Genomic DNA, 24,126 nt, shown 5'->3' on the forward strand with positions numbered 1-24,126 from the left:
GTTCTGATATTTTTTTTCATTGGCATCTTCAATCAATATTTTAAGTTTAGTGACCTAAAACTCACTCCTTGCTTCATCCGCCATTGCGTTCCATAAATGGATGAGAGATGTTAAATACTGTTGCTCAGCATCAGGTCTTAATTAGCAGCAGTGCATTTGAATTAACACTACTGTGGCTGTGACCACTTATGTCACCAGTGTTAGAAAATTGTCAGCTGAAATAAAAATCATGCGCCCCCATACATGTTTGCAGTGATTTGCGGTGACCTCAGTAAATCGAGTGTTATTGTGATATACTTCAAAGCTGCTTTGTCTTCTCAACTCCATTTGCGCACTGAGCTTTGGTTGGTGTCCTTGTATCTGTGTGTGTGTCTAACACTTTTTGTGTCCTGTGACTGTTGCTGGCTCACTAATGCATGGGCAAGCATGCAAGTGAGCATCAATAGACGCTTCATTTCTTCAGATACACACTGTCTCTGTGAATGGCTTTCTCTTGGGCCATATTATTAGTGTGACAGAGAGTGAAAGAATGGGGGAGATTAATAATCTCTTTAGTTAAGATCTGTTGTGCTCATATGCAAACCAAGACTGCCAAACTTTGACTCCAGGGGGTGGGGGCAGGGTGTGGAGTGGAGACGGTCCTAGATGACTTTCTGTGCCATGACCTTCCACTGTATGGTTCCATGCCAGAGTTGTGGATGGTTGTGGTATCTCACAAAAGAATAAAGCAGTCAGGTGTGGAAGCACAGACACAGACGAATGACATGTGTGGAGTAAGAAGCTTGTCTTTATGAACACACACATGCACGCCATCCAGTATTCTCCTCTCTGCTACACTCACTTAACCATGAAGTGGTTAAGTTGACAGTTCAATCGCAGCTGTGCTATATAGAAACAACTCTCACTCCTCTGATGTACTGTAGAGTGGTCCAACTCTCCTAAAGTGGACACTGATTGATTCATTCTATTACCAATGGCGACAAATTGCTTAAAATCTTTCTACTTTTCTATCAAAACATTAAAAAAATATCCGACATGGACCATTGATTCCCTTTAACTTGAATGACAACTCTTAGGGGAGAGTTTGCATTGTGGCAGATGGGTGAATCACAACCAACCAATGGATCATGGAAAGTAAGGTTTGATTTCTGTGGCACCATACTGGGTGAGTCCAGCAGGGAGTTATCAGAAAGTCTAAAGCTTTTGTAATGTGTGCTCCACTGGGACGCTGAAAAAGCGGCATACTAACTGCGACTGTCTGTCCAGGACCAGTGACCCACATCTACTTGTCTCATACCCTTGTAATTTGTGTGTGTGTGTGTGTGTACTAAGCTGCTGTTTTGACAAATTTTTAATTATGAAGAAAAAAAAGATTCTTGTCAATTTTTTGGTAAGGTGTGCCCAATAAATGGAGAAAATGCAAGTAACTGTCCATCTGGAAAAATGAATAATTGATGTGTGCATCGAGATGCTACTATGGCATGCGGGAGTCAAGTTTCAGCATCACTTCTTTTTCTGTGCTTCCTAAAGTGTGACCTAAAAGAAGTCAAAGAATTTAAGCCTCAAATGTTTGTGGTAGTAACCCAACACTCTACACATTACAATGTGATCAAGAGTGCCGCATAAGTGTGGAGCCCTTAGTGCTTTAAACCAAGGCCTTGAGTTAAAGGAGCATTTAATAAAAGAGTCCCAGAGTGCACTCATTAATCAGTAAATTTGCTTATCTGTGTGTATCTGAAAGAGAGTTGTAATTTCATGATAGCAGTGCTTGCATCAAGGTGTGCAAATAGTTAATCGTCTTGGGAAAATAAAAGAAAATGATATCTTTTTTTTTTTGTTTAAAGTAAAACACTAAAGAATTACGATGGCCTAAAACTGTACTTCATTTTTCCCCTTTTACTGCACTTTGAACTGATAAATTCAAAAATATTCTTATTTTTCTAAGGATCCATAGTTTTTTTATGAAGGCTTTGTTACTGTCTGTCTAGCTGTTTTGAGATATCAGAACAGCCTCAGTAATGAATATAGATTTTGTGTTTGCCTTCGAAGCATATTTGTACAGCCATGCACACAAATATACACACACACTCACACTTACCTGTGCCTTGCTACAGCCAAAGAGAATATGATTATGCAGTCCACTTTGTGTGTCGCCACCCGCTTGACAGATGCATCTGTTGAGCAAATCTTGATGGATTTTCTGTTGGAATTCTAAATCAAAACCACATTTTGCCTCTTTTCTTGCTACCAAAGTCATTCATGTCTGCTATACTGCCTGCACAGAAATCATTCATTGACAAAGCAGTGATGGAAGAAAACATTGCTCTAGATTCTTATCTTAACTGCATGCTGAGCCCGTGTGATGAATAGGAACAACATATACTTGTGTATGTATACCTCATATCAGATGAGATGTGAAAAATCTTCTTCTTTACTGTTGTCATCATCTTGACTTTCTCTTGAAAAATTATGCCACAATCAAATTTTCTTTTTATTTTAGGCTACCTACCTTTTTTTTCCACTTCTTGTTCACCTCAGTCAGCCTTGGCTGTTCTTTTTCTCCATGTCGTACTTAGCACAGCCTCACTGCCAGAATGACAATTAACAGATGAAGGAAACATTTTAATTTATTTCACACTGTTATAAATATTCAGTGAAAAGCTTTTTATGCATGACTGTCAAATCTCATGTGTGCCTATTAGAGGGATAGTTAGTTTGATATGTTGCCTTACTGAATAATAGCAAGCTACCTTGACATTAGCCAACTCTTTGAGGCAGGTGTGTAGATGTGTGTGTGTGTGTTGCGATGCGTAGACTCGGATATGTGCAGGATTTTTGTGATATTGTGGGATGGGGAGCAGGGTTTCCCATAGAAAGTTGGTTAGTCAAGGTGGTGAGTTGGTCAATGATATGAGAGTGGCATGTCTTTAATTAGTGTGTTTGTTTGTGTGTACCTGGGAGAGGGTGAGCGTGTGTGTGTACCAGACAAGAGAGAGGTCGTGTGCCTGTTAGTGGGGAGTTGTTTGTTAGCGTGCTCTGTAACCCAGTTTGATACATGTAGAGAGGACATTAACCATCAGGTAAACAGGCAGATTATTACATGAGTTGTGAATCTTGCGGGAGCTTGTAACATATGCACAGATACACTATGCTTCAGAAACGCATCTGGTGGGGATTGATGTCGCTCTTGAGACACAATTTTAAAAAACTTGCTGCTGCGCTTCTCTAACACTTCTGGTGTAAATCTGGGGTAAGTAAAAGTAGCTCAAAGCCAAAGACAGTGTTATTGTATCTTAAAGTAATTGTTTTACATGAGTGAGGATCTCACCTGGATTCACAACACACGGCAGATCATCATAAAGGCTCATTAGAGAGTCTTCTTTCTCAGTAAGCTGAGAAAATTTGGATTATTCTCCAAACTCCTTAGCAGTTCTGACAGATGCACAATGGACAGTGTCCTGACAAAATCCATCACAGTCTGGTATGGGAACTGCACCATCTCTAGTGTGTCATTAAAACGGCACAATTTACCTGTGGAGCAGCCGTCCCACCACTACAGGACATCTACAATGCCAGGGCCACAAAGAGGGCCAACAACATTATCAAGCACCCACAACACACACTGTTCACACTCATGCAGTCTGGCAGATGCTTCAGGAGTGTGAAAGACTAAAAAACAGTTTCTATCCACAGACCATCAGGCTGCTGAACTTTGAACAGTTATCATATATCATCATTGCCATATCAACAATGCGACTTGAACATATTTGTTTTTGCATGTTTATACATAGTAAACGTATTTGCACATTCTGAATGTGCTATCTCTTTAGTAATGCATACTGTAACTCCCTCAACAATGATTACAGTGTAATGAGAGTGTATTTCTAGATAGAGACTTTAGTGTTAGTAGTATCCAATGAACAGTATTGTTCAAGCCTAAAATGCAAAAAATAAAGTCAGTGGCTTTATGGAAGTCATCTAGTGGCATACCTAAGGATGCTGAAACTCTTAAGACTATCAGGAGGACAACAGGACAAAGTTGCATATTTGTCCTTTGGTCTGCCGAGAATGGCATGTATGCTGTTTGTCTTTTAACAGTGTCTTTCTTTATGTCTGAGATATTGAGATACTGCCTTTCATTGCATTGTGCTTGTACATGTGCAATGACCACAAAGTTTAATTTAATCTAATCTCATATAAGATATGTTCAAATTCAATATAATAGTAAACATTACACAGTTACTGTGTGAAGAAAAGATTTAGTGTTGACTCCACATAAATAATGATACATTGCTGAATTAAATGTGGTTATGTTCCTAGTAGTGCTGATACATCAGAAAGGTTCACTACCAGTCATCTGAAATAAAATGCTTAAGTCACATAAGATATGGCATAACACAAATGCTCACATGTGGCGTAGCTTCACATTTTTGCTGGTGATATCAACGGTTCCGCTTTCTCTGGCAGGGTGCAGAGAAGCATTTACACCTCCGACTGGGCCTGGCGCTGCTCTATGAGATCATTCAGCGAGTACCATATGCTTCTCAGCAAACCCAACACTATGCCTAGTCTGCACCATCTGTCACAGAAATGCACTTCCCCACCATGGGCATCACCACAAGTCATTTTTGAGGACTTCCTTATCCATCCGTGACGCATCTCACCCAAGTCCTCCCTCATTCTCCCCTCTCCTCTCCTGTGCTTTGCTTTTTCTGTTTATTGTAGCACATTCCCTTTTTTGTTGCACAGTGCTCTTTCCATATTAAAGAATCAAGGTGTGATAACCATTGTTAGCTGCTAGAGGACCCATCTGTTTTTGTGGTTTACTTTTTTTAATGAATATGTATGACCTGGCCTTTACTTTTCATCAGAGAGTTAGCTTAATTAATTATTTTACCTGTAGTAATTTGTCTGAATTGTATTCAGCACAACACGTTTATCAAATGCATCCTGACCTTTTGCTCATTTAGTAAATGAAGTAAATACAACACTTGCATCTTATAAAAAGTAGAAGTGACATGATAAACCCTTAGCTTATTTTGTCCCACAAATTAATCAGCCTATTACCTTTTAATTGACTTGTTAGGCAGGTTCCCCATTAGAAATTGTCAGCTAATGACAAAATTGATTGTCTTACACTTCAGAGCTTGCAGTAACACTCAAAAGCGAATGATTATATTAAGCAACTGCACAATAAGATGTGCAGTACAAAGATTTCACAAATCAAAAAGCATTTTGTGGCCCTGTCATGGACGTATATTGCTGTAGCTCTGGTACATTAGCATCTCCCATGCTTCAGTTCTCTTCAGTTTGCTCTTTTATGCCATTGTGTCCAAATACTTGTCCAATCACAGAGCCATTATCGGAATAATTCTGGCCGTAAATTGCATGTTTTATTAAGGCAATTCTGTGCTTCATTGAGCAGTGAATTTCTAAGAAGAAACGCAGACATGTTCTTCCTTTTGCGTTCCATTTGTGTCTTTTTTCTCTGCATTCGTTCCTGTTTAGTACCATTTTTGCCTACCTAGATTTAGATATTAGTGCTGTGTAAGACCTCAGTCCTTTGTCATCAGATTCTATTATGTTCAGCTCTGTCTATTTTGTCTTGCCAGTGACAAATGTTTGGACAGATTTAGTGCTTTAACAGTGAGTTTGAGAAAAAAAATGTCACAACAGTACTATACAAATAATTTGCACACAGAGCTCACTTCCTTTTCAGCTAGGGACAGACAAATATATCTTACTGTCAAACATGGTTAAAACATTGAACATAGTCAGACCACTTCTCACTGTGCATCCCCTCCCTTCTCATTCACAGTGTCCCCACTGGAGCTGCCTCATGTTCTTCAACATTTCAAGCGCCTTTTAAGACCACTTTCATCTTCCCCCTTCAGAAAATGAGGCAGAGTCTCTGGTGAAAAGCGCTGACAGTAGCATTTAGCGCTGAGTAGCGTTGGCTCAACCAGGGCCCTTTCACTTCTGTCTTTGTGTGAAGTGGTGAGAGATGAGACGACCCTCTTAGAAGTATGTTTGCGTTTATATGTACACCAGCTGGAGCCTGTGTCATGTCCTCTCTTCAGTGGTCTACTGGACAGAGGACACCGAAGCAGCTTACAATGGGTTCTTGTACTTCAAAAGATGAATATGCAGCCTTACTGTCACAAGCTATTACATTTGTATTGCTCCCACGCTGTTGTTGTTTAGGGAGTGGTCATTGCCTGGTTTTTGTGGCATCATTGTTGAGAGAAGATCCGTTTAGTGATATTCATTTGAAATGATTCTCAGTCATTGCAGGATGGAAAGTTGAGCAAAGATCACATCACACTCATTGGGGCCAAACTCTGTGCTCTTTATGTTTACTGCACACTGTAAATGCAGTTTGCAAAGGTTTTATAATTGTTCAGTGGGTTTGTTTGTTTGGGATAGGCTATACTAAGACTGGTGTTGTATGTGCACAAAGACATTTATTGACTGTTAAACATTGGTTCTGTTTACATGCCCATAGTGAGGAGCCGGTAATATGTTAATAGCCTCTACTTAAATGGGCTGAGGTCCATTTACATAGCTATTAACTGGTAATGTCAAGTCAAAACAACATTGCTCTTTCTTGTGCATTTTACCCACACATTATGACCTTTCTTGGCCTGTCCTTGGCTTTAGTCCCATGCTTTTTAGCTATCTGTTTTTCTTTTTTTTGTACTTCAGTTTGTTGGTGCTTATGCCCATCCCTCTGGTAAAGTAAAGCAAAGCATAGTGCTCATTTTCTACCTTGATGACATTGTGGAGCACAAATAAACAAGTGCATTGTGTTAACTGTTGTGAGCTGCATGTACCTGTGCCTCACTAGCCCACTCCCTGCAGGGCTCCTGCTGATGGACGGAATAACTCTTGTCCTTCTGTAAAGCTGGCCTGTCACACAGGAAGACAGATGTTCGCCTGCAGTTTTTCTATCTCCACTACCTGCCAGGATAACACACATAGCATCCAATGAGGTGAGAAGAGGGGAGGGGCTGGTGTGAAACAAAAGGTTATTAACACAGGCGCAGGGGCTCACAACATGCTGTACAGGGCAGACCGCAGACCCCTTGTAGGCTGTGTGATAACTGTGAAAACACATTTTTGGATTCTGCAAGCAGAGTTGTAGACAAGTATGCCGTCCTAGACACTTTGGCCTCTCCAGGACCTGTTGTTATCCCTCCTCACTGGCTCTAAGGTCTTCCGTTAGTAAGAAAAGCAATGCATCTGAAATTGTCTTAACAGCTGTAAATAGGCTTTACAGGGTAAAGCTGCCTGTCTTTCAAAAGGCTGATTTCTGTAAGCAGCTTAGTGTTTCCACCTCCTCATTACGCACGCTAACCTATTCATGTTGTGGTTGAGACATGGAATTATTTCTCACACATCTCCTCTATCGTATTAGGATGATACTAATGTGCCAGGAGAAGTGCTGCCTATTGTTTGTTGTCAGGGTACATTGGATATTTGTGGGCTACAGCCGTTTTGGCAGGACTTAGGAATTAAGTCCAGTGGTGGAGTAAAACATACAAATATCACTGTATATTGTTGCAGGGAGCTTCTACCATTAGGCACACTTCATTACTCATCAGTAGAAATGGGTGCGAGTAGTCCTCCTGCCCACTAATGCATTTTCACCAGGAGTAGCAGATATTTGTTAGCATATTTTTTTTTCTGGTATTATCCACACTGAACTAATGAAAGGGAAGGGGACTGAGCAGCACACTTTGTAGTAACACTGGGATATTTTCTTATCTAAAACCAGAGCTGGTATTTTTCTAGTTAAGAGTCTCTAAATGTAACTTGATAGAGGTAAATGTCTTGCAGAGGCTTCATTCCGAGACAAATGATTCTTTCTACAGATACCCCTGTGGTCATTTAACACCCATCATCCCAAAACACCATTATCTTTACCGTCACCCCTCTGGTTCTGGTCGCATGACAATGAAAAACTTTCAGCCAGGGGTTTGAACTGCACCTCTCTGTGACTGAGAGGAGACCAGGGCCATCTCAGGTTGTCATTAGAGGTGCTGTTTATGTCTGAAAGCCAGGTGGACTTGTCCTCTAATGAGGACTCAGCTGTCATGCAAGCACTGAGTGGAGGTGGTGTCATGCAGAGGTGCCACTGTCGGGTCTGGGACACTCATATTCTCCTCCATTGAATAGCACTGTGATGGTATGATTAGATGCAGAGATGGACACAGGAGCAGTGGGCTTATCCAGACAAGACTGTGAGATGGTAATGATATATGTAGATGTTGTGAACAAGAAGGTCACATTGTTTTCTTTGACCATATCTGTTTATTTCCTTGTTATACCCATACATGCTATGACTGACATGCCAGTAGCAGGACTGCTCTTGCAAAGCGTGGTTTGGATTTATCAGTGTTGACTTTTCAAGCTTTTCAAATTCCAAGGCCGTTATATGTCAAGGAAAGGATGCAAAACTAAGGGTTTTATATTCCCTTCTTCGTTTTTGGTTCACCTGCCATTATTGCATGAATAGAGAACCATTTTGTGCCTGACCTTTTCACAGTAGAATTCGAAATGGTAAGTGTTTATGGAAAGCTGTCCAAGTAAAACCAGGTTTTCAGCTGTGGTTAAATGAAATCATCATATAACATGACATGTTATAGTGGCCTTGGTGGTGCTTTAGTGTGATGTGTAAGGTTATTGCAATGAACATTGTACTTTCTGGCTTAATTGTAAGTGTTAATTTGACCTTTTAATATACATACATATCCTGTTTTTTTTACTATTAGCAAAAGCTTATTGAGACAGTTGTTCTCTTTAAAGCAAAAGCATCACCCTCCTATGTTGCCTGTGGTTATGACACAACAAAAGCCCTGAGGTTAAGCATTCTGTAGCTATCAATATGCAGTTGACAGCATAATTGATGGTATTAAAAGACATGCCTTATACCAATAGATGGAAGTTCTTGTAGTCCTAGAAAATACACAATTCAAAAAATGGTGGGAATCTATAATTATGCCTGCACAGCTTGTTTTAACGGTTTTGTAGACTGACATTTCTAACCTTCATTTTTTTTTCTAAAGATTAATTTCTACCTGTTTGACAGCAATCAACACCCTCCTGCATCATAACCAGAACGTGTACAATCGCGATAAGCACAGATGATGAAGGCTGAAAGGTGTTTTCTTTTTTCCCCACCCTTGGTGTTAATGGTGTTTATCCATAGGAAGCCTCAGTCTATCTGTGGTGTTTGATTGTGGCTGTGTGCGCTTGTGTTTGTTTTCTCTTTGCTCCCAAGAGTTTGATTAGTCTTCCCCATTTAGCCGGCACATTACTTTCATTACAGCGCACATGGATGGTGGGGAAGGCCACCCTGGTCTTTTTCTCTCTCCGTGCAGATGGTAGCCTCATCTTACTCTCACTGGATTGGCACACAGCCTGCATCTGTCCCCTACCAGCAAGAATCCCCCTCATGGCACAGCCTCGAAGGCTTAATTAAATATCAGACCAAAGCTAACGGTGCTACTAGCTGTCCATGGTTTACAAGGAAAGGGAGGTGAGGGGGGGAGAGAATAGGCCTTCAAAAGTGTGCATAAAGAAAGGAGTGAAAGAGACACTGATTGTAGAAGTAACATCCTCTCTGCCAGCTGCTGTCACTGGCAAGCAGACTGGGAGTTGATTTGCACTCATTACTGGAAAATGAGTAAGGCCTGAGGATGATGACCGCATTACTCAGATTGCCTGTGATGTGATTGGAGATGTTGTGCAATGTTAATCTCCTCCCCCGTGTCCCCAAGATATAGAAAACAAATGGAGATAAAAATCTTGTTCTACATCTTCATAGTGGGCAATGCTACAATGATACAAATGGAAGTGGTGAACTGATTATGCAACAGTGCCCCTACCCCCCTTCAAACCTGTTCTCATTCTCATTTTCTGTGGGCGGTGTTTCTAATTATTGTGGGTGCAGTGATTTATTAATCTACTACATTGATGCTCTATGCATTGCACGCTCAATAATAAAACATACATTTTAGAAAACATCCCACAGATACTGAAGAGGCACACATCTGTCACCCGTTAGCAACTCTCAATTTACAGAATTACTGTTGTATTACTTCACGGTATAAATGCCTTGAACTCCAACTCTTTTGCAATTCTGTCTGGTGTATTTACTGATTAACTTCAGGCATGTGCTTTCTTGGTCAAACATAAAAGCAGGACTTATTTCAGGTTGTACATACTACTACTGTTTTTCCCTCCACTCCCGCTCTGTACCATGCTCATTATGGACCAACCTTTTGTCTGGGTGTTAGAGGCCATGTCTTGTCTGTCATACTACCAGATAATGGTCGCCCTGCTCTTTACCATGCACCATGTTCGCTGTGATCTTTGAGGACATCATTATCCTCTTCGTGTATTTCAACTGTTTCATTGTTAACCAGAGATTTTGTTGGGATTTTTTTTCTGTGTGCTGCATTTTCATCATGTTATCTAAGCGATGTACTGACTATGGTACAGTACAGAAGCAGAACTGAAGAAGCCACTCGTCCAGAGTCCAGTAGCCTCGATTTAAACTCTTGGACATAACTATGACCTGGATGAATGAAAGCATCCAAACACATACATCTCTACTGCTTTACATTTTAACGCATTATGTCTCTTCTTTTAAAAGCTTCATCTTATCATCAGCATGCTGCTCCTTCCGTACCAATTGCACTATTTTGTGTTGTACCATGTAATAAGCACGTTTGCCATCAATTACTGGTTGAACAGCAATGAACACCTCACTTCTTACTTCATTACCTTCCCTAACACAATACATTCCTCTTAATACGTTTTTGCTTTAAATCCTTATCTTACTTCATCAGTTCTGTTACCTCACCTCACACCTCAACAATGCAGTCTCCCTGTTGGGCCACATCTTTGTTCTTCCATTTGTTTCTTTTTTTCCTTTTTTTAAAGCAAAAGTCATTTCCTCTGTGCTGTCCCTCTCTGCTGCACATGCCCGCAGGACACTCTTTCTCATCTCGCTTTGAACTCTTTTTAATTTTGTGCAGTAGCAGTGTTTTATTAACATATTTATTCATTTATAACTCCCTCTCAAAGCCCTTTGCATATGAGCACACCTTTATTCTCTCTTTCCTTCTTTCTCGCTCTTTTTTCCCCTATTAGCCCTTATAACTCTCCACACAGAACGAGCCTCACTAATGCAGTGTTGGTTTAATCCCTGCCACCCTGTCAGAGGCTATTTTCACTGGGTCTTTTTCTTACTTACAGCAGCAGCAAGTGCAGACAGCATTTTTGGGCTCTCAGCTTGCCAGCTCCTAAATGTTCTACACCCTGCCCATATCAGGTTTCTTTTTTTCAATCAAGGGAGGAGCTTGTCTCCAGCCCCAAGGTCAAGATGTTTTTCTAGCCATTGCAGATCATCCCCTTCCACTCTCCCTACCACCCCCTTTCCACCCTGATGGCAGCCACCTGTCAATGGTTGAACTCCCCCACCTAGATAATAATAACCTAGCCAGAGACCATCTTTCATAAAGTGTCCTCACTCCATTTGAATGGAGAGATTGTGGGCAGGATACTGAATAGACAGCTCAGGGGCCTCCTCCTGATGTGTGAGTACTAGCAAGGTGGCAGTGACAGCGAAGGGGATGCATGGTGGTTATATAATTTGGACAAGGTCATGTGAAAGTTTCAGACAGTTGACAGTTGCTTATTTCCCTTCTTGCACAGAGATTGTTTTTGGATGCCAGTTGAAAGAAAACACACCACTGAAACTGTTTGGCTATTGGTTTTGTTTTGCACAGCCAAGATGGGGCTGTTGTGCCTTTTATTGTGCATCACTGTTCTGTGTGCAAGGTACAAAGTGGGCAGTGAGGTGGCATTTCACTGGCTTTGTTTGTGGATGGGCACAGCCACAGACCATGTCTGTTTTTGTGTCGGGCTGTCCATCACTCGGTACACACTTATTATTTCGTTTATTATTATCGTTTATTTCCTAAGGTTTGTGTAAAGAATTGCAATCTACCTCCCTGACTATAGCCCTGTGTCTGTTTCTGTATTTTATTGTCTTGTGTTTGAACAACTGGATACATTTCCAGTAAATTTTGAGGAGATATCCATGGTGCCCAGACAATGAATTTCTCATTTAAAATGGTCTCATACTTATTTGTTTCCATCTCTACATCTGAAAAAAAAGAGACTTGTTCACCATTTTGTGCTAAATGTCTTAAACTGCTAGATGGATTGCTCATTCATTAGCGAATAAACTGGCAGTGTGATGCTTATCATGCTAAAAAAATATTGTGTAGTAGTTACTGGTGTCTTTGTCAAAGTCAGCTTTATTGTCAAATCTGCTATATGTGCTGGACATACAGAGAATCTAAATTGCATTACTCTCAACTCCACAATATGTAACGTATAACTAACAACTTAAGAATAAACATATAACTGTAAAGTGTAAAAAAAAATACCTACGATGAGGCACACACAAAATACACACAAAAATGAAGGCACAATGCAGTGTGAGTGCAAAAATATTAATAGTGCAAGACATAGATGTAAACAGGCCAGGGAAATCGTGTAATTAAGGACTTATTAGCAGCTTATATGAGAATATACCATTTGGATATATAAATTAGGTAAATATTTGCATGTGGTCACTTCAATTGTTAGTGTTTCACCATAATATCACACAGCATGCTTAAGTGTGTGAATATTTTCTTACGCCTCTACAGCACTAATGTCAATCACTCTCTGTTCTACTTTGGGTGAAAATTATTTCAGGTTCAGTGTAATAGAATTCCATTGTAATACTGGAGCAACAATTCCTTTGTTAAATAGTAATTTGTAGTCATGAATCCCCCTTCAAATGGAAGCTCCTGTCCATAGTGTAAACTTTGTTTTCTGATCCCTTTACTTTTCACACATGCTCTGTTTTCCTTGTCTCTTCTTTCTTCAATCATATGGACAAATAAGTGACAGACTCAAGGTGCCATTTAAGGTGCTGAGCCTACATCTTAAGTGTTTGTCTAACTTTCTCCACCTTTCTGTCTCTCATTTTCTCTCTCTCTCTATTTATCTATCTCTGTCTTTCAGATGCCAAGGAGATTGTGCTGAAAGCCCAGATTCTGGCCGGTGGCAGAGGCAAGGGTGTGTTCGACAGTGGCCTTAAAGGTGGAGTGCACTTAACTAAGGAGTAAGTATGCCCCATTTCACACTGTGTGCTACTATAGGACAGCGATTCATGTTATTTTTCTGTGACAATGGCAGTGTTTATGATGAGGGGGCTCAAAGAGCTCTCTGAAGATGCTCCCTAGACACAAAGGCGCTTTCGCTGTGTTGTGTTCGTGCAACTAGCCTTAATTAAACGTTTTTTGTGCCACTGCTGAGATTTATTTTGTTCTAGCTGGGAGTTACAAAGTGTGATGGATATATTCCTCCGATGACGTTCCTCTGAAATCTTCTGCAATTTTCACCGGAGCTAAACAACAACTTGAAAAAGCTTTTCTCTGCTTGGGCCCTGTGTTTTCGTCCACCAAGTTTCCATGTACTAAAAAGTACTGTCGTACTAGTAAAGGTACCTATCACTTACTGCTGCCTTAAAGGCAAAAAAGTGATTTATGACAATTGTCCTAGACATGTATCATCATCACCCTACTTCAGGGTTTGGAACGGCCAGAAACTTTCTCAAAGTGAGAGACACTAAAGTTCATCGTCCCCAGACAGTGACATGAGTGCACAGTTCACCTTCCTCTCATCTATCAAAGGATGAGTACAACCCCTAGCTTCATTTGTATTCACTTACAAAACCAGAGCAGTCTTACAGAAGCAGCCCTAGCATGCTGGCTGCTTTTAAATAGAGAAAATAAAGTAGAGGTTCATTCACAGCAATGACTAGATGTGCCAGAATGTCTCTGAAAACTCGGCTTTGTCAGAATATGTTATATTAATACCCAGAAAATGCTGAGGCATATTTCTCTTCAACCGAACAAAGCTATTCAGGGGTAAAGAAATACGTATTCATCTGCAGAACTACCTGCCTTTCTCACCCTATATTTTGTAAGTATACATTGTTAGTGTTTTTATGTTATAAAGGAAAAATTATAATGTTTGACCCTTTTTCCCCTTTCAGTCCTGCAGTGGTTGGAGAGCTGGCCAATAAAATGCTAGGTTTCAACCTGACCACTAAGCAGACACCTAAAGGTGGCGTAAAAGTTAAAACGGTGAGTAACAGCACAGACTGAGTGCAAAAAAGATATGCTTCCTCTTGCTAGATGTTTTTTCTGAACTCATTTCAAGGCATTGTGAGTCCAGTAATGCTGTTCTGTAAAATTCATGTCTGTGAAGGTAGTCTGTTGTCCATGTTTGTTTATATTGCTCTGTGCTGGCTGGTGTTATGGCTCATTGCATAAATGAACCGAGCCCACTGTGAATTGAAAATGTTTGGTAAACAACTGTTTCTATGTGTCACTAACAAGCAGGCATATCATTTTCTCTGCTTGCATGCTGCATGCAGTACCTCCTCAAAACAGACGTTTCCAGGTGATGAAGCCTTCTCAGTCTGTGGCTTGTGTGCCGGTCATGCTCTCTTCTTCTTTGTCTCTCCTCATCTCTGTGTAACCCTGTTACCCTCCACTTCCACCAAATTCCTGTCTTCGCTCTGACTGCAGAGTTTAGGTGGAATCAATTGCGTGTCATACTTGTCAGTCACATTGAAAGCACCTATGGCAAGAGAAAATCAAACTCACACAGAATTACCACACTGTCTCAGAGATAGAGGCAAAGGTAAACAAACAACAAAATACACCAGACAAAAGTTGAATTAGACATGAGTGAGAAGAGACCTGACCTCAAATCGTGTTGCCAAGAACATTGCCTGTGGTGCAGAAATCAAACCATGACTGGCCTTAAGGATAGAATAAAGTAATCATGTAGTCAAAACCCACTGTTTTAGATCAGGGGTGTCCAAACTTTTTTCAGGTAGGGCCAGATTTGATAATGCAAAAGACTCCTAGGGCCAAGTGTGCTGAACCAGTCTTTTGCACCTTCAGAGCCGTCTGCGTTGCCGTAACAAACGTCCAAGCCCTACTTCACTATGTGACACACCGTGATGACGCAGTTAGCGTGAGCTGACAATGGTCTGCTCAGAACATCATGTGAATGTTACATAATAAGTTAAAAAAAACAAGAATTGCGTGTTGATTTTGTCAGATTTATTCTGTTTAGCGGGCGGGCCAAAAAAGAAAAAAAGAAGGTGCAGGTGGCCCACGGGCCGGACTTTGGACACCCCTGGTTTAAATGACAGCCAGAGCTTAGCTGTCAACCTGCCAAAAGAGCTCACATCAGCCCTCAACCCTTACTGTGTCACAGAGCAGGGACCACCACAGAGCAGGGGCAGCCCTTCTGCATCTACATGGATTTACTGTCAAGAGAGAAGATGGAGAACGATGAGACAGAGGCTGTAGAAGATGGTTAAAAGAGATGGCTTTAAGAGACAAAACCTGTTTTGAGGGGAAGAAGAAAGTAAAGACTCTGGAATGCAATGTGCTTACTTTGAAGAAAGAAACAGGCTACAAGACTGTGAATTTAAAAGAATGTGTGTGTGAGTGACTGGGGAAAACAGCATTTGGACAAGAAGAGTGCTGTCTGTTAACATGGAGCTTAGAGAAGGCCATCCATCCTCATTTTACTGGGCGATAGGGTGGAAGCAGAACATAAGGGTTGTGCATGTTCAAACAAACACCCCATCCAGAAAACCTGCAGCCCATTAACCACCACAGAACTGATAGTTTCCTGTCAAGCTTTTCCAAATGATGCTTGCTTCCTCTGCCTGCCTTCTGTCTGACTGAGCCTAGAATTAGTTTTTCTTTTATTTTCAGCTGTTCCTCATTGATTCTCCTAATGCATGGCCATGCTTATTTGTGTGTGTGTGTGTGTTCAGTCCACTTTTACATATAACTTGTAATATAGCATTTTCCTCAGTTTTCCTCAACACTGTATCATCACTGCCATTTTTCCTGTTGTTTCATGTCCAGGTTATGGTTGCTGAGGCCCTGGACATCAGCAGGGAGACCTATTTTGCCATCCTAATGGACCGTTCCTGCAATGGTCCTGTCATGGTAGGAAGCCCCCAGGGAGGCATGGATATTGAGGAGGTGGCTGCTAGAACCCCAGAGCTTATCTTTAAGGTAAGGACTTCTCACTCACTAAACAAAAGTACCAATAGAATAAAAAAATAACGGAAATATATACATTTTAATTATATTATATACATATTACATATGTAATTAATTGATTGACAAAAGTTCTGTACTTGATTTGAATTTGTGCTCAGTTGCCCAGGAAGGTTCACAGATGGAAGCTGTGCTCTGTTTGTGTTCACTGCTAATTCAGTGTAACAAACCAGAGTTTAATATAAACAAATATGCACAGGCACACACAAAGAAGCGCTCTCTGCTTCGTATTGCTATTAAGTCAATTTCATTTATGACTTCTTAGCAACAAGCCCTTGTTATTAACACATGTACCCTTTAAGCTTTATAGATGCCCTCCATCTGATATTGTACGTTTATTTGTCATATCGATCTATATATTTCTCATCTAAAGATTTATATTGATTATTTATATTAAAGATTTTAAATTTTACTGAACAACTCGTCTCCAGTGCTCCCTCGACTATTTTTGAACACCTGTCAATCACAACGACATCTTTTTATAGCAACAAAAACCTAATAGAGAACACAAACGTATTAGAAAACCTAACATGTATCCTTGTAATTGAAACTGTATTGTAAACTATATTTAGTGTGGCTCATGCCTCATCCTCTATCAGGGGTTTATGACTGAACTGAATACTGAAGCTATGATGGGCAATGGAGATATGTTGCTATGTAAGCATCTGTACATTGGTAGTATTAGTCTATACTGGCTACACATATTCTTATACCTGAATTTCAAAAATTCTTCATTTTTACATTTTTATAGCCGACTGTAATGCAATTTACTATGAACATCCTTTTTGTCATATTACGATCTGAAATGTGTCTTCCTGTCCTAATTTGTTATGTCTTCTTCTCTCTGTTCCTTATACTGTAAATCCTACAGGAGGTCATAGACATATATGAGGGTGTGCGAGACGACCAGGCACTTCACATGGCAGCTAATTTGGGTTTCAAAGGACCTCTGCAGAGACAGGTAATAGGCGCAGCGAAGGCTTTAAAGTCACAATGCAAAGGAGAGATAGTCATTGATACATTCCATTCACAACCAGACCCAACTTAGCTTATTAGTTGTCCAGATGCAAGTTGTGAAGTGTCATTACACTAAGCCCAACTGCCAGGTGGTCTATTGTCATATCTGGCAGTATAGCACAGCACTGTGCCAGGCTGAGCTGAAGCTGACATCACTAATGATACCATTAGTTGATAGAACATGCTGCACATTGTTTGGGGGAGTGAATCATGCTGTAAGCGACAAAACTCATCTCAGTGGACAAGCTATGAGTTTTAGGTCACAAGCGAACATTTTTTTCTTGTCACCTCGCCTGAGCATGAGTTTTAAAAATCATGCTCAGGCAGAATTTTGTCAGAAAATGAGGTCGAGAACAGCGCACAAGCACCGCATATTAACATTAAAAAAAAGGGGGGGGTGCTAAGCTTAGCTGAGTTCATTCAAATTATTTTTGTTTCTTTGCATCATATCATGGTTTTCAGATACAGTGGCATGAGGAATCAGATTAGCTCAACATCATCGCACATGGAATATGTGTTCATCTACCCAAAATAAAACCCACTGTGTGGAATCCACTTTTTTTGCAGAATAGGTAGGAGACATTTATTCTAAACAGACAGAACTAGAAAATGACTGGTTAACTGTCTGCGTTGTTAGTAACTCTTCCAAAATACTCCTACTGTATTGAATGAGCTGTGTGATGACAGGAGTTTTGTTTTGTACAGATACAGTTGTGTAAGTGCTGTACTGTTTTTATGTGTGACTGAAAGAGTAGATTTGTGGAACATTTATAGAAATAGCGTTAAGGATTTCTGCAATGCACAGCCAAGCTGCCTTCATTACTTAAGAATAGTTGAAGCCACAGCTATGTAAATTAGGATCCTCCAATGGATTAATATGTGATCGCATATGAATTTGTCCTTGTGTTTTTTGGTAGATGCCACACGTTTTGAAAACATTTTTTTTTCTTACACATAAATGTTGGAGGTGATTTACCATGTTTAACATAGCCTGTGTGGGAGGCTGAGGGGTCTTGGCGGGGCCAACTGCTCAGAGCTGAACCGTCAGGTAATTACTGTCCTCTGTGGACCTCGCAGGCAGCAGATCAGATTAAGAGGCTCTATGATCTGTTCCTGAAAGTCGACGCCACTCAAGTTGAAGTCAATCCTCTCGGAGAGACTCCCGAAGGACAAGGTACTGTGTATCATAGAAAATGCCTGCCCGTGTGTATGTGTGTTGAGTTGCCTGTGTTTTGTGTGTCACAGCATGTATGTTTTCCCTCTACCCTCTATCCCAAAATGTCGTGTAATATTTCATCATTTGGAAAACAGAGCTCAACATTTCAGCATGATGATACAGCCACCTATTAATCACTGACTGTGTTAGAGGCACATTTTCTCCTTCGGGTCTGAATGCATTTAAGAATGTGAAGTGTACTGTAATTGCAACACATTGACATCAGCTCCTTGTCAGCAGGACTTTGTCTGAATCAAAATCCAAATGGCTTAAGGGGGCAGAGCTTACCACATTCACAGCATGTTGATGTTTGTTGATGATTAACTAAAGGCTTGTAGTCTGTCGTCAACAAGTAATGAGGAACTACAAATTGCCACCGCAGCTTCAGAAACATTCTTCATTGTTTTTCACCGTCAGCAAAGAGGAATGTCTCAGGGACACTCTTTAAATGCCTAAAAAAGTTACATTTAATTTTATCTTTTTATTCTTTTTAGAGACATTGATTGTTTTACATTGCATTTGGATTTTTAGATTATGTTTTTTAAATATAGTTGATCCGGAGCACAATGTCTTAAATTTTGAGCTCCTTAAAAAGACCCCTTTTTGAGAACAGAAAAGCTGTTGTACTTTTTCTTAAAATCCTATTCAAAAACTAATACTTTATTTATTGTCATCTAGTCATAAATCTGCCATAGATCCTGTATCATACTTGTTAGTCATGCTAATCTGGAATGCTTTTGTTAATGTCTTTGACTGTAGCAAATTATGACAATGTAAAATGTTATTAAATTGGCATCATTCACTGTATTTATAGTAGTGCAGGATACATTTATTGTGCAGCAGAGCAATAATTACCATCTCTATTGTCTTATTTCTAAAGCATAAATTGTGAGATGTCTGCTTCCAGATCTGTGACTCATCATTGTTAAGGCTGTGTGAGATGGAGGTAGTAACATTAGATTGATGGAGCTGTAAAGAGGCAGTTGGCCTTTGTCAACAAGTGACAGCGTCTCTCTCGTAGCTGTCATTCTGATTTTAATAAAAGTCCCCAAGAGCAGCGCAGTCAGTATTACATGTGTTATCTTAAAAAAAAAAGTCAGACACTAGGCAGTTTGTGTCCAGTAACAGTCATTTGGATACGTATTTACCTATCAGTCTTTGTATGAATATTGTTGTTTTAAGTGCTCCCTGGTAGAAGCAAAGGAAAACGGCAATGGGTGAATTTCCACCTCTCTAGTGTCACTTCGCACCAGATGTTTATTCAGCATGAAGTGCAGGTGAGCAGGTTAACATTTCAAGTGCTCATCATTCAGATGAGAGAGTCACAAAGTCTTGTGCTAGCTCTTGTGGTGCGGCTGCTTTTGTTGAACTTTTGCTGAACTTTGTTTTTTCTCTCAAATAAATAAGACTGATTGTCTGTGGCACTAAATGCAGATTAACTATAAAGTTTACTACATATTAAAACACGCGGCAGACGCCTCATTTCTTTGATGTTAGTCTTCTGAAAAACAGATTCATGTTCAAAGTATGCTTTATCAAGCATTGCCAAGATAATAAATTAAATTAGTCCCTTCAAATGGTATATTTTTACAGTGATGTCTGAGCCCCTATCAGCAGGAAGAACCATTGGCTGTGACTGAAGCAAGCTTTGTAGACAGGCCTCACATTAAAATCAACTCATTCTTTGGTTTGATTTGCTCACATGTCACAAGGGAACATAGCTATTTTCCGGCAGGCATTCAACAGACTTGTATCTGAAAAGAAAATTTCTCAAGGGTGGAAAAATTTGTATTTTTTTTTTCTTTGGTAATAGCTGAATTCATTTTGTAGATAGGCTGCAATAATAGATGTGTCAAAACAAAAACAAAAAGAATTGTGTAGTGGGAGAGCTACTTTACCTGGAGGACACAAAATGTCTGTTCCACAGTCACAAGGGAGTCCTGCCTGCTGCATGTAGTGTGCATCTATGGATGTGTTTCTGTTTGTCTTTTTCTTCTATCAAACATATGGGTTATTAAGCACCCTGCAGTGTGCTATTAATCAGACAGTTTTATAGCCATTACCCTAAAGACCTGATAATTCTATTTTTGATGTGTAGGGTTTATTGTGTCTTAAAACTCTGAAGAGGGAGTTGCTTACTCGCTCTCCTGCTGAAGCAGCTGCTTTGTCTAGCCAACCAAACAATGGAAGTAGGTGAATACAGTTGTAGTATTGCAGAGATCAAGCTCAGTGCATTTTTCTGATGTTTCTCATTTGTTGACCAGCAACCTTGTGACTATTGTAACATACATGCTTCCTCCACAAGCTGTACAATTAAACCTGTTTATCTTTTTATTAAACACATTTATTTAAGTCCGCCTGAGGACACAATGTTCTGGTAGGCAGATTCTTTTCCTTGTACCCAAGGAAAGCCAGCCTTGCAGATTCCCCACCTTGTCCAAATGTTGAATATTTACCATATAGACATGGCAGTTATGTCAAAAAATCAGTTAATGTGTATTGCTTTAATGTTTAAATATTCCTTTAACTTGCTGTCACATTTTCAGCGTGACTCTAAGCTCTTTGACTAATTTCGTACATTTTTGTGTGTGCTCTTTTCCAAGTAGATTTAGTGTGGTGTCTTTTGAAATGTACTCTCTTTGATGTATAAAAAATGTCCATTTACTATAATAGTCTTTCCTTTAGAGGCAGTGTGAAAACCACACACCTCAGAGAACCTCAGAAATAATTAAGAGCAGTACGCAGAGATGACTCCCTACAGTTCGTTAACTTAAGTTTTTAGAAATGATGATTAGCCAGCTTTTTATGTCCTCCTGTTCCTTCCTTTTCCCTTGCCTGTCATTTTTCTCATTTTTTTTTCTGCCTGTATTCATAACTCTGTCATCTGCTCATTTACCCCTAGTGGTTTGCTTTGATGCTAAGATCAACTTTGATGACAACGCCGAGTTCCGTCAGAAAGCTGTGTTTGCTATGGATGACATGACAGAGAGTGACCTCACAGAGATGGAGGCAGCCAAGTGGGACCTTAAATATATCGGACTGGATGGAAACATTGCCTGCTTTGGTATGGACACAAATCGTACACATACAGTACTCATGAACCTGCACACAAATGCACCAACTAATGAATGAATTGTACCTGTTGGCATATGGCTTTAATGTGTCTCTAAAGTCACATAAATGAAAGGCTCAGACACAGTAAAACAGTCGGACTAAAAGCAGCCTGGGCTCTCCTCCAGTCCACGTTACAAGCAGCTTTCTGACGACTCCAGAAGGAATGCTGCCGTAACCAATGCGTTCTAATTAGCTATAATCCACCCAGAAAGTCTCCAGTGAGCCAGATTGTTAGCATTCTCATTAAAGGCCCCCTCTCTTGTCATAAATCAAAGCTTTTACAGTGTACAGCAGCACTAACAGGTGTTCTCGCTTCTTACCCTGTAGCCTCATAAACATATTAGATGTCTGTTAGCTCTGCACCCCCCTTCATGCACATGCACACACCCCATTCTGCATCCCCAGCTCCCAGACTCTTTTAAAGTAACAACAGCTTTTAAGGCCCTGCAGCTTCCTTGAGAGCTCTGTAAGCCACCAAAGTGACAGCTGTTAAAGCGAATTTCCCTTTTATTGAGACCTCGGTCGGGGAGCCTGCCAGGACACAAGTTCAGCTTGGCTAAACCAAATGAGGTAAGACATTTTTGTGCGCTTGGCTCTCGCACAACCCAGCAGGGTAGTAGCACTGGCAGTTGCTAAATGATGACACGGTTCACAAAAAAGCGCAGCAGAACCTCTTTAATCAAAACTCTTTTCTCTGAAGTCGAGGGTTGAGTTGTAATCAAATTTTCTCTGTGTTGCTTGACTTGACTGTTCTTGATTAGAGGATATCCAACTGATTCACTTTTTAAGTGTCACATTTTTTTCGGCTATTTGCTCTTATTTGGTAGATAATTTAGCTAAGACTCCTTTGTGGGTGTTCTTACAGTACATGCCCTCTTTCCTTCATTATCAGTAATGTTATTTTAATTAACTCATGTCTGCTGGCATCACAATGTTCTCTCAGGGACTTTTGTTTCAATTTCTTGACATAATGGCCAAATTTAGCCTCATTATGCTTCATCGATGCATTGTACTTCAGGTCATTATTGGGAAAGTAAAATTCTCGCTCTGAAATATGTGTTTTAATTGAACTGATAAATTATATTATTTTGACAGTGAATGGAGCCGGTTTGGCCATGGCCACGTGTGACATCATCGACCTACACGGAGGAAAGCCAGCTAACTTCCTGGACCTGGGGGGCGGAGTCAAGGAGAGGCAGGTGTATGAGGCTTTCAAGCTACTCACTGCTGATCCAAAGGTAGGAACAAACTGTTTAAAAAAAAAAGTCATTGTGTTTGTTTCCCTGCACAGCTTTACTATTATAATCACGTAGATAAGCCAAATTGTTTCTTTAGTTTACAACACTAATTCAAAAGAAAAGTCAGATGGAACAAAAAAAGAAGGTTTTCACAACCTGTTGAAATTGTCTTTGATATTGCAGTCATGTATCTTGTCATAGCACAAAGCTCTGTCTGTCTGGTTAACGCTTTGTCACTGAGACAACAGCGCTCATTAGACGAGGGACCTTGGCATATGTCCATGTTTCACTGAGGGAAAAAGACTTTGCGAGGCTGTGTGATTATATGCCATCATTTCAGTTGCTGTGGCATGATAAATTAGTTCTCTGTACTCTGTAATAAAACTGGGCTTTTAAAGGCTTGTTTTGACACGCATCTGCATGCACATATTAACACACCACACTAGCTCATATGAAATTCGCGAGTAAATGCGCATATAAAACTTGAAATCAAACATGTGGTTCTGATAGCATTGCAGCTCTGACTGAGTGGCAGCTTGGGGTGTTTTACAAGTGATTCCGCTCTATGTTCAGAAAGCTAATAACTCCAAACTAAACAATGAGAGCCTTATAATGATACCCCAGTGCTGATTGTGTGTTGACAGTCATCACATCGCTAAATCCCCTACTGCTGTCACTCGAAGATCCCTGGACTGATCTCTGGTTGCTTCTGTGTTGGCTTCAATGCTGTGTGGAATACAGAGTGGAGTTGGGCAGAAATTCAGTTCTAGCTCACCGTTTTTCAACCCTTTTTAGCACACGCTGGCATTGCAAGGCAGTCAATACTTTCAAGAATGTGTTTAGTATACTAGATAATAATGGACGCCAGTTAAAAATAACTTTTTAGTAAAGGTTACAAATTGATTAAAGATTTTTCTATTTCAAGTCTTTACCATTCTGCTGTGACTAGTATGATGGTTATTTTTAACATCCACTGACAATTCAGACATGCTGTAGATGTATTGTGTGGAATGCGTTACACAGTCTGCTGTAAACAGGGATACTATCAATTTTATAATACCAGAAACCCAATACTGCAGTAGAATATTTCATGGTGGCATTGTTAAACACAGCAGTAGTGCACACCTTTGTAGATGAATGTTAAAATCCTACTAACCTTAACATCCCAGCAGGTGATACATTGCCTGACTCAAATATCAACTGAGTGATCGATTTGATCTCATCAATTCAACTCAGTAGAGTGTGAAGGAAAATAAAAAAATGAATGGATAAAAAGAAAAGGCAAACAACAGGGGAGGGAGGAACAACAAAGAAT

The 24,126-nt window shown here is 40.2% G+C and overlaps 1 protein-coding gene across 1 annotated transcript in view; it reads left to right on the forward strand.

Annotated features, from left to right (window-relative positions):
- Positions 1 to 24,126, forward strand: part of suclg2 (succinate-CoA ligase GDP-forming subunit beta) — a 73,257-nt gene that overhangs the window by 17,890 nt on the left and 31,241 nt on the right. Inside the window, exons 3-9 of the mRNA XM_028406341.1 lie at positions 13,090 to 13,189; positions 14,126 to 14,216; positions 16,029 to 16,181; positions 17,098 to 17,187; positions 18,321 to 18,417; positions 21,362 to 21,523; positions 22,669 to 22,811. Of these exons, the coding sequence (XP_028262142.1) occupies positions 13,090 to 13,189; positions 14,126 to 14,216; positions 16,029 to 16,181; positions 17,098 to 17,187; positions 18,321 to 18,417; positions 21,362 to 21,523; positions 22,669 to 22,811 (836 nt within the window). The remainder of the gene's footprint in view (positions 1 to 13,089; positions 13,190 to 14,125; positions 14,217 to 16,028; positions 16,182 to 17,097; positions 17,188 to 18,320; positions 18,418 to 21,361; positions 21,524 to 22,668; positions 22,812 to 24,126) is intronic.

This window comes from Parambassis ranga, chromosome 5, assembly GCF_900634625.1.
Source record: "Parambassis ranga chromosome 5, fParRan2.1, whole genome shotgun sequence".
NCBI lineage: Eukaryota > Metazoa > Chordata > Actinopteri > Ambassidae > Parambassis > Parambassis ranga.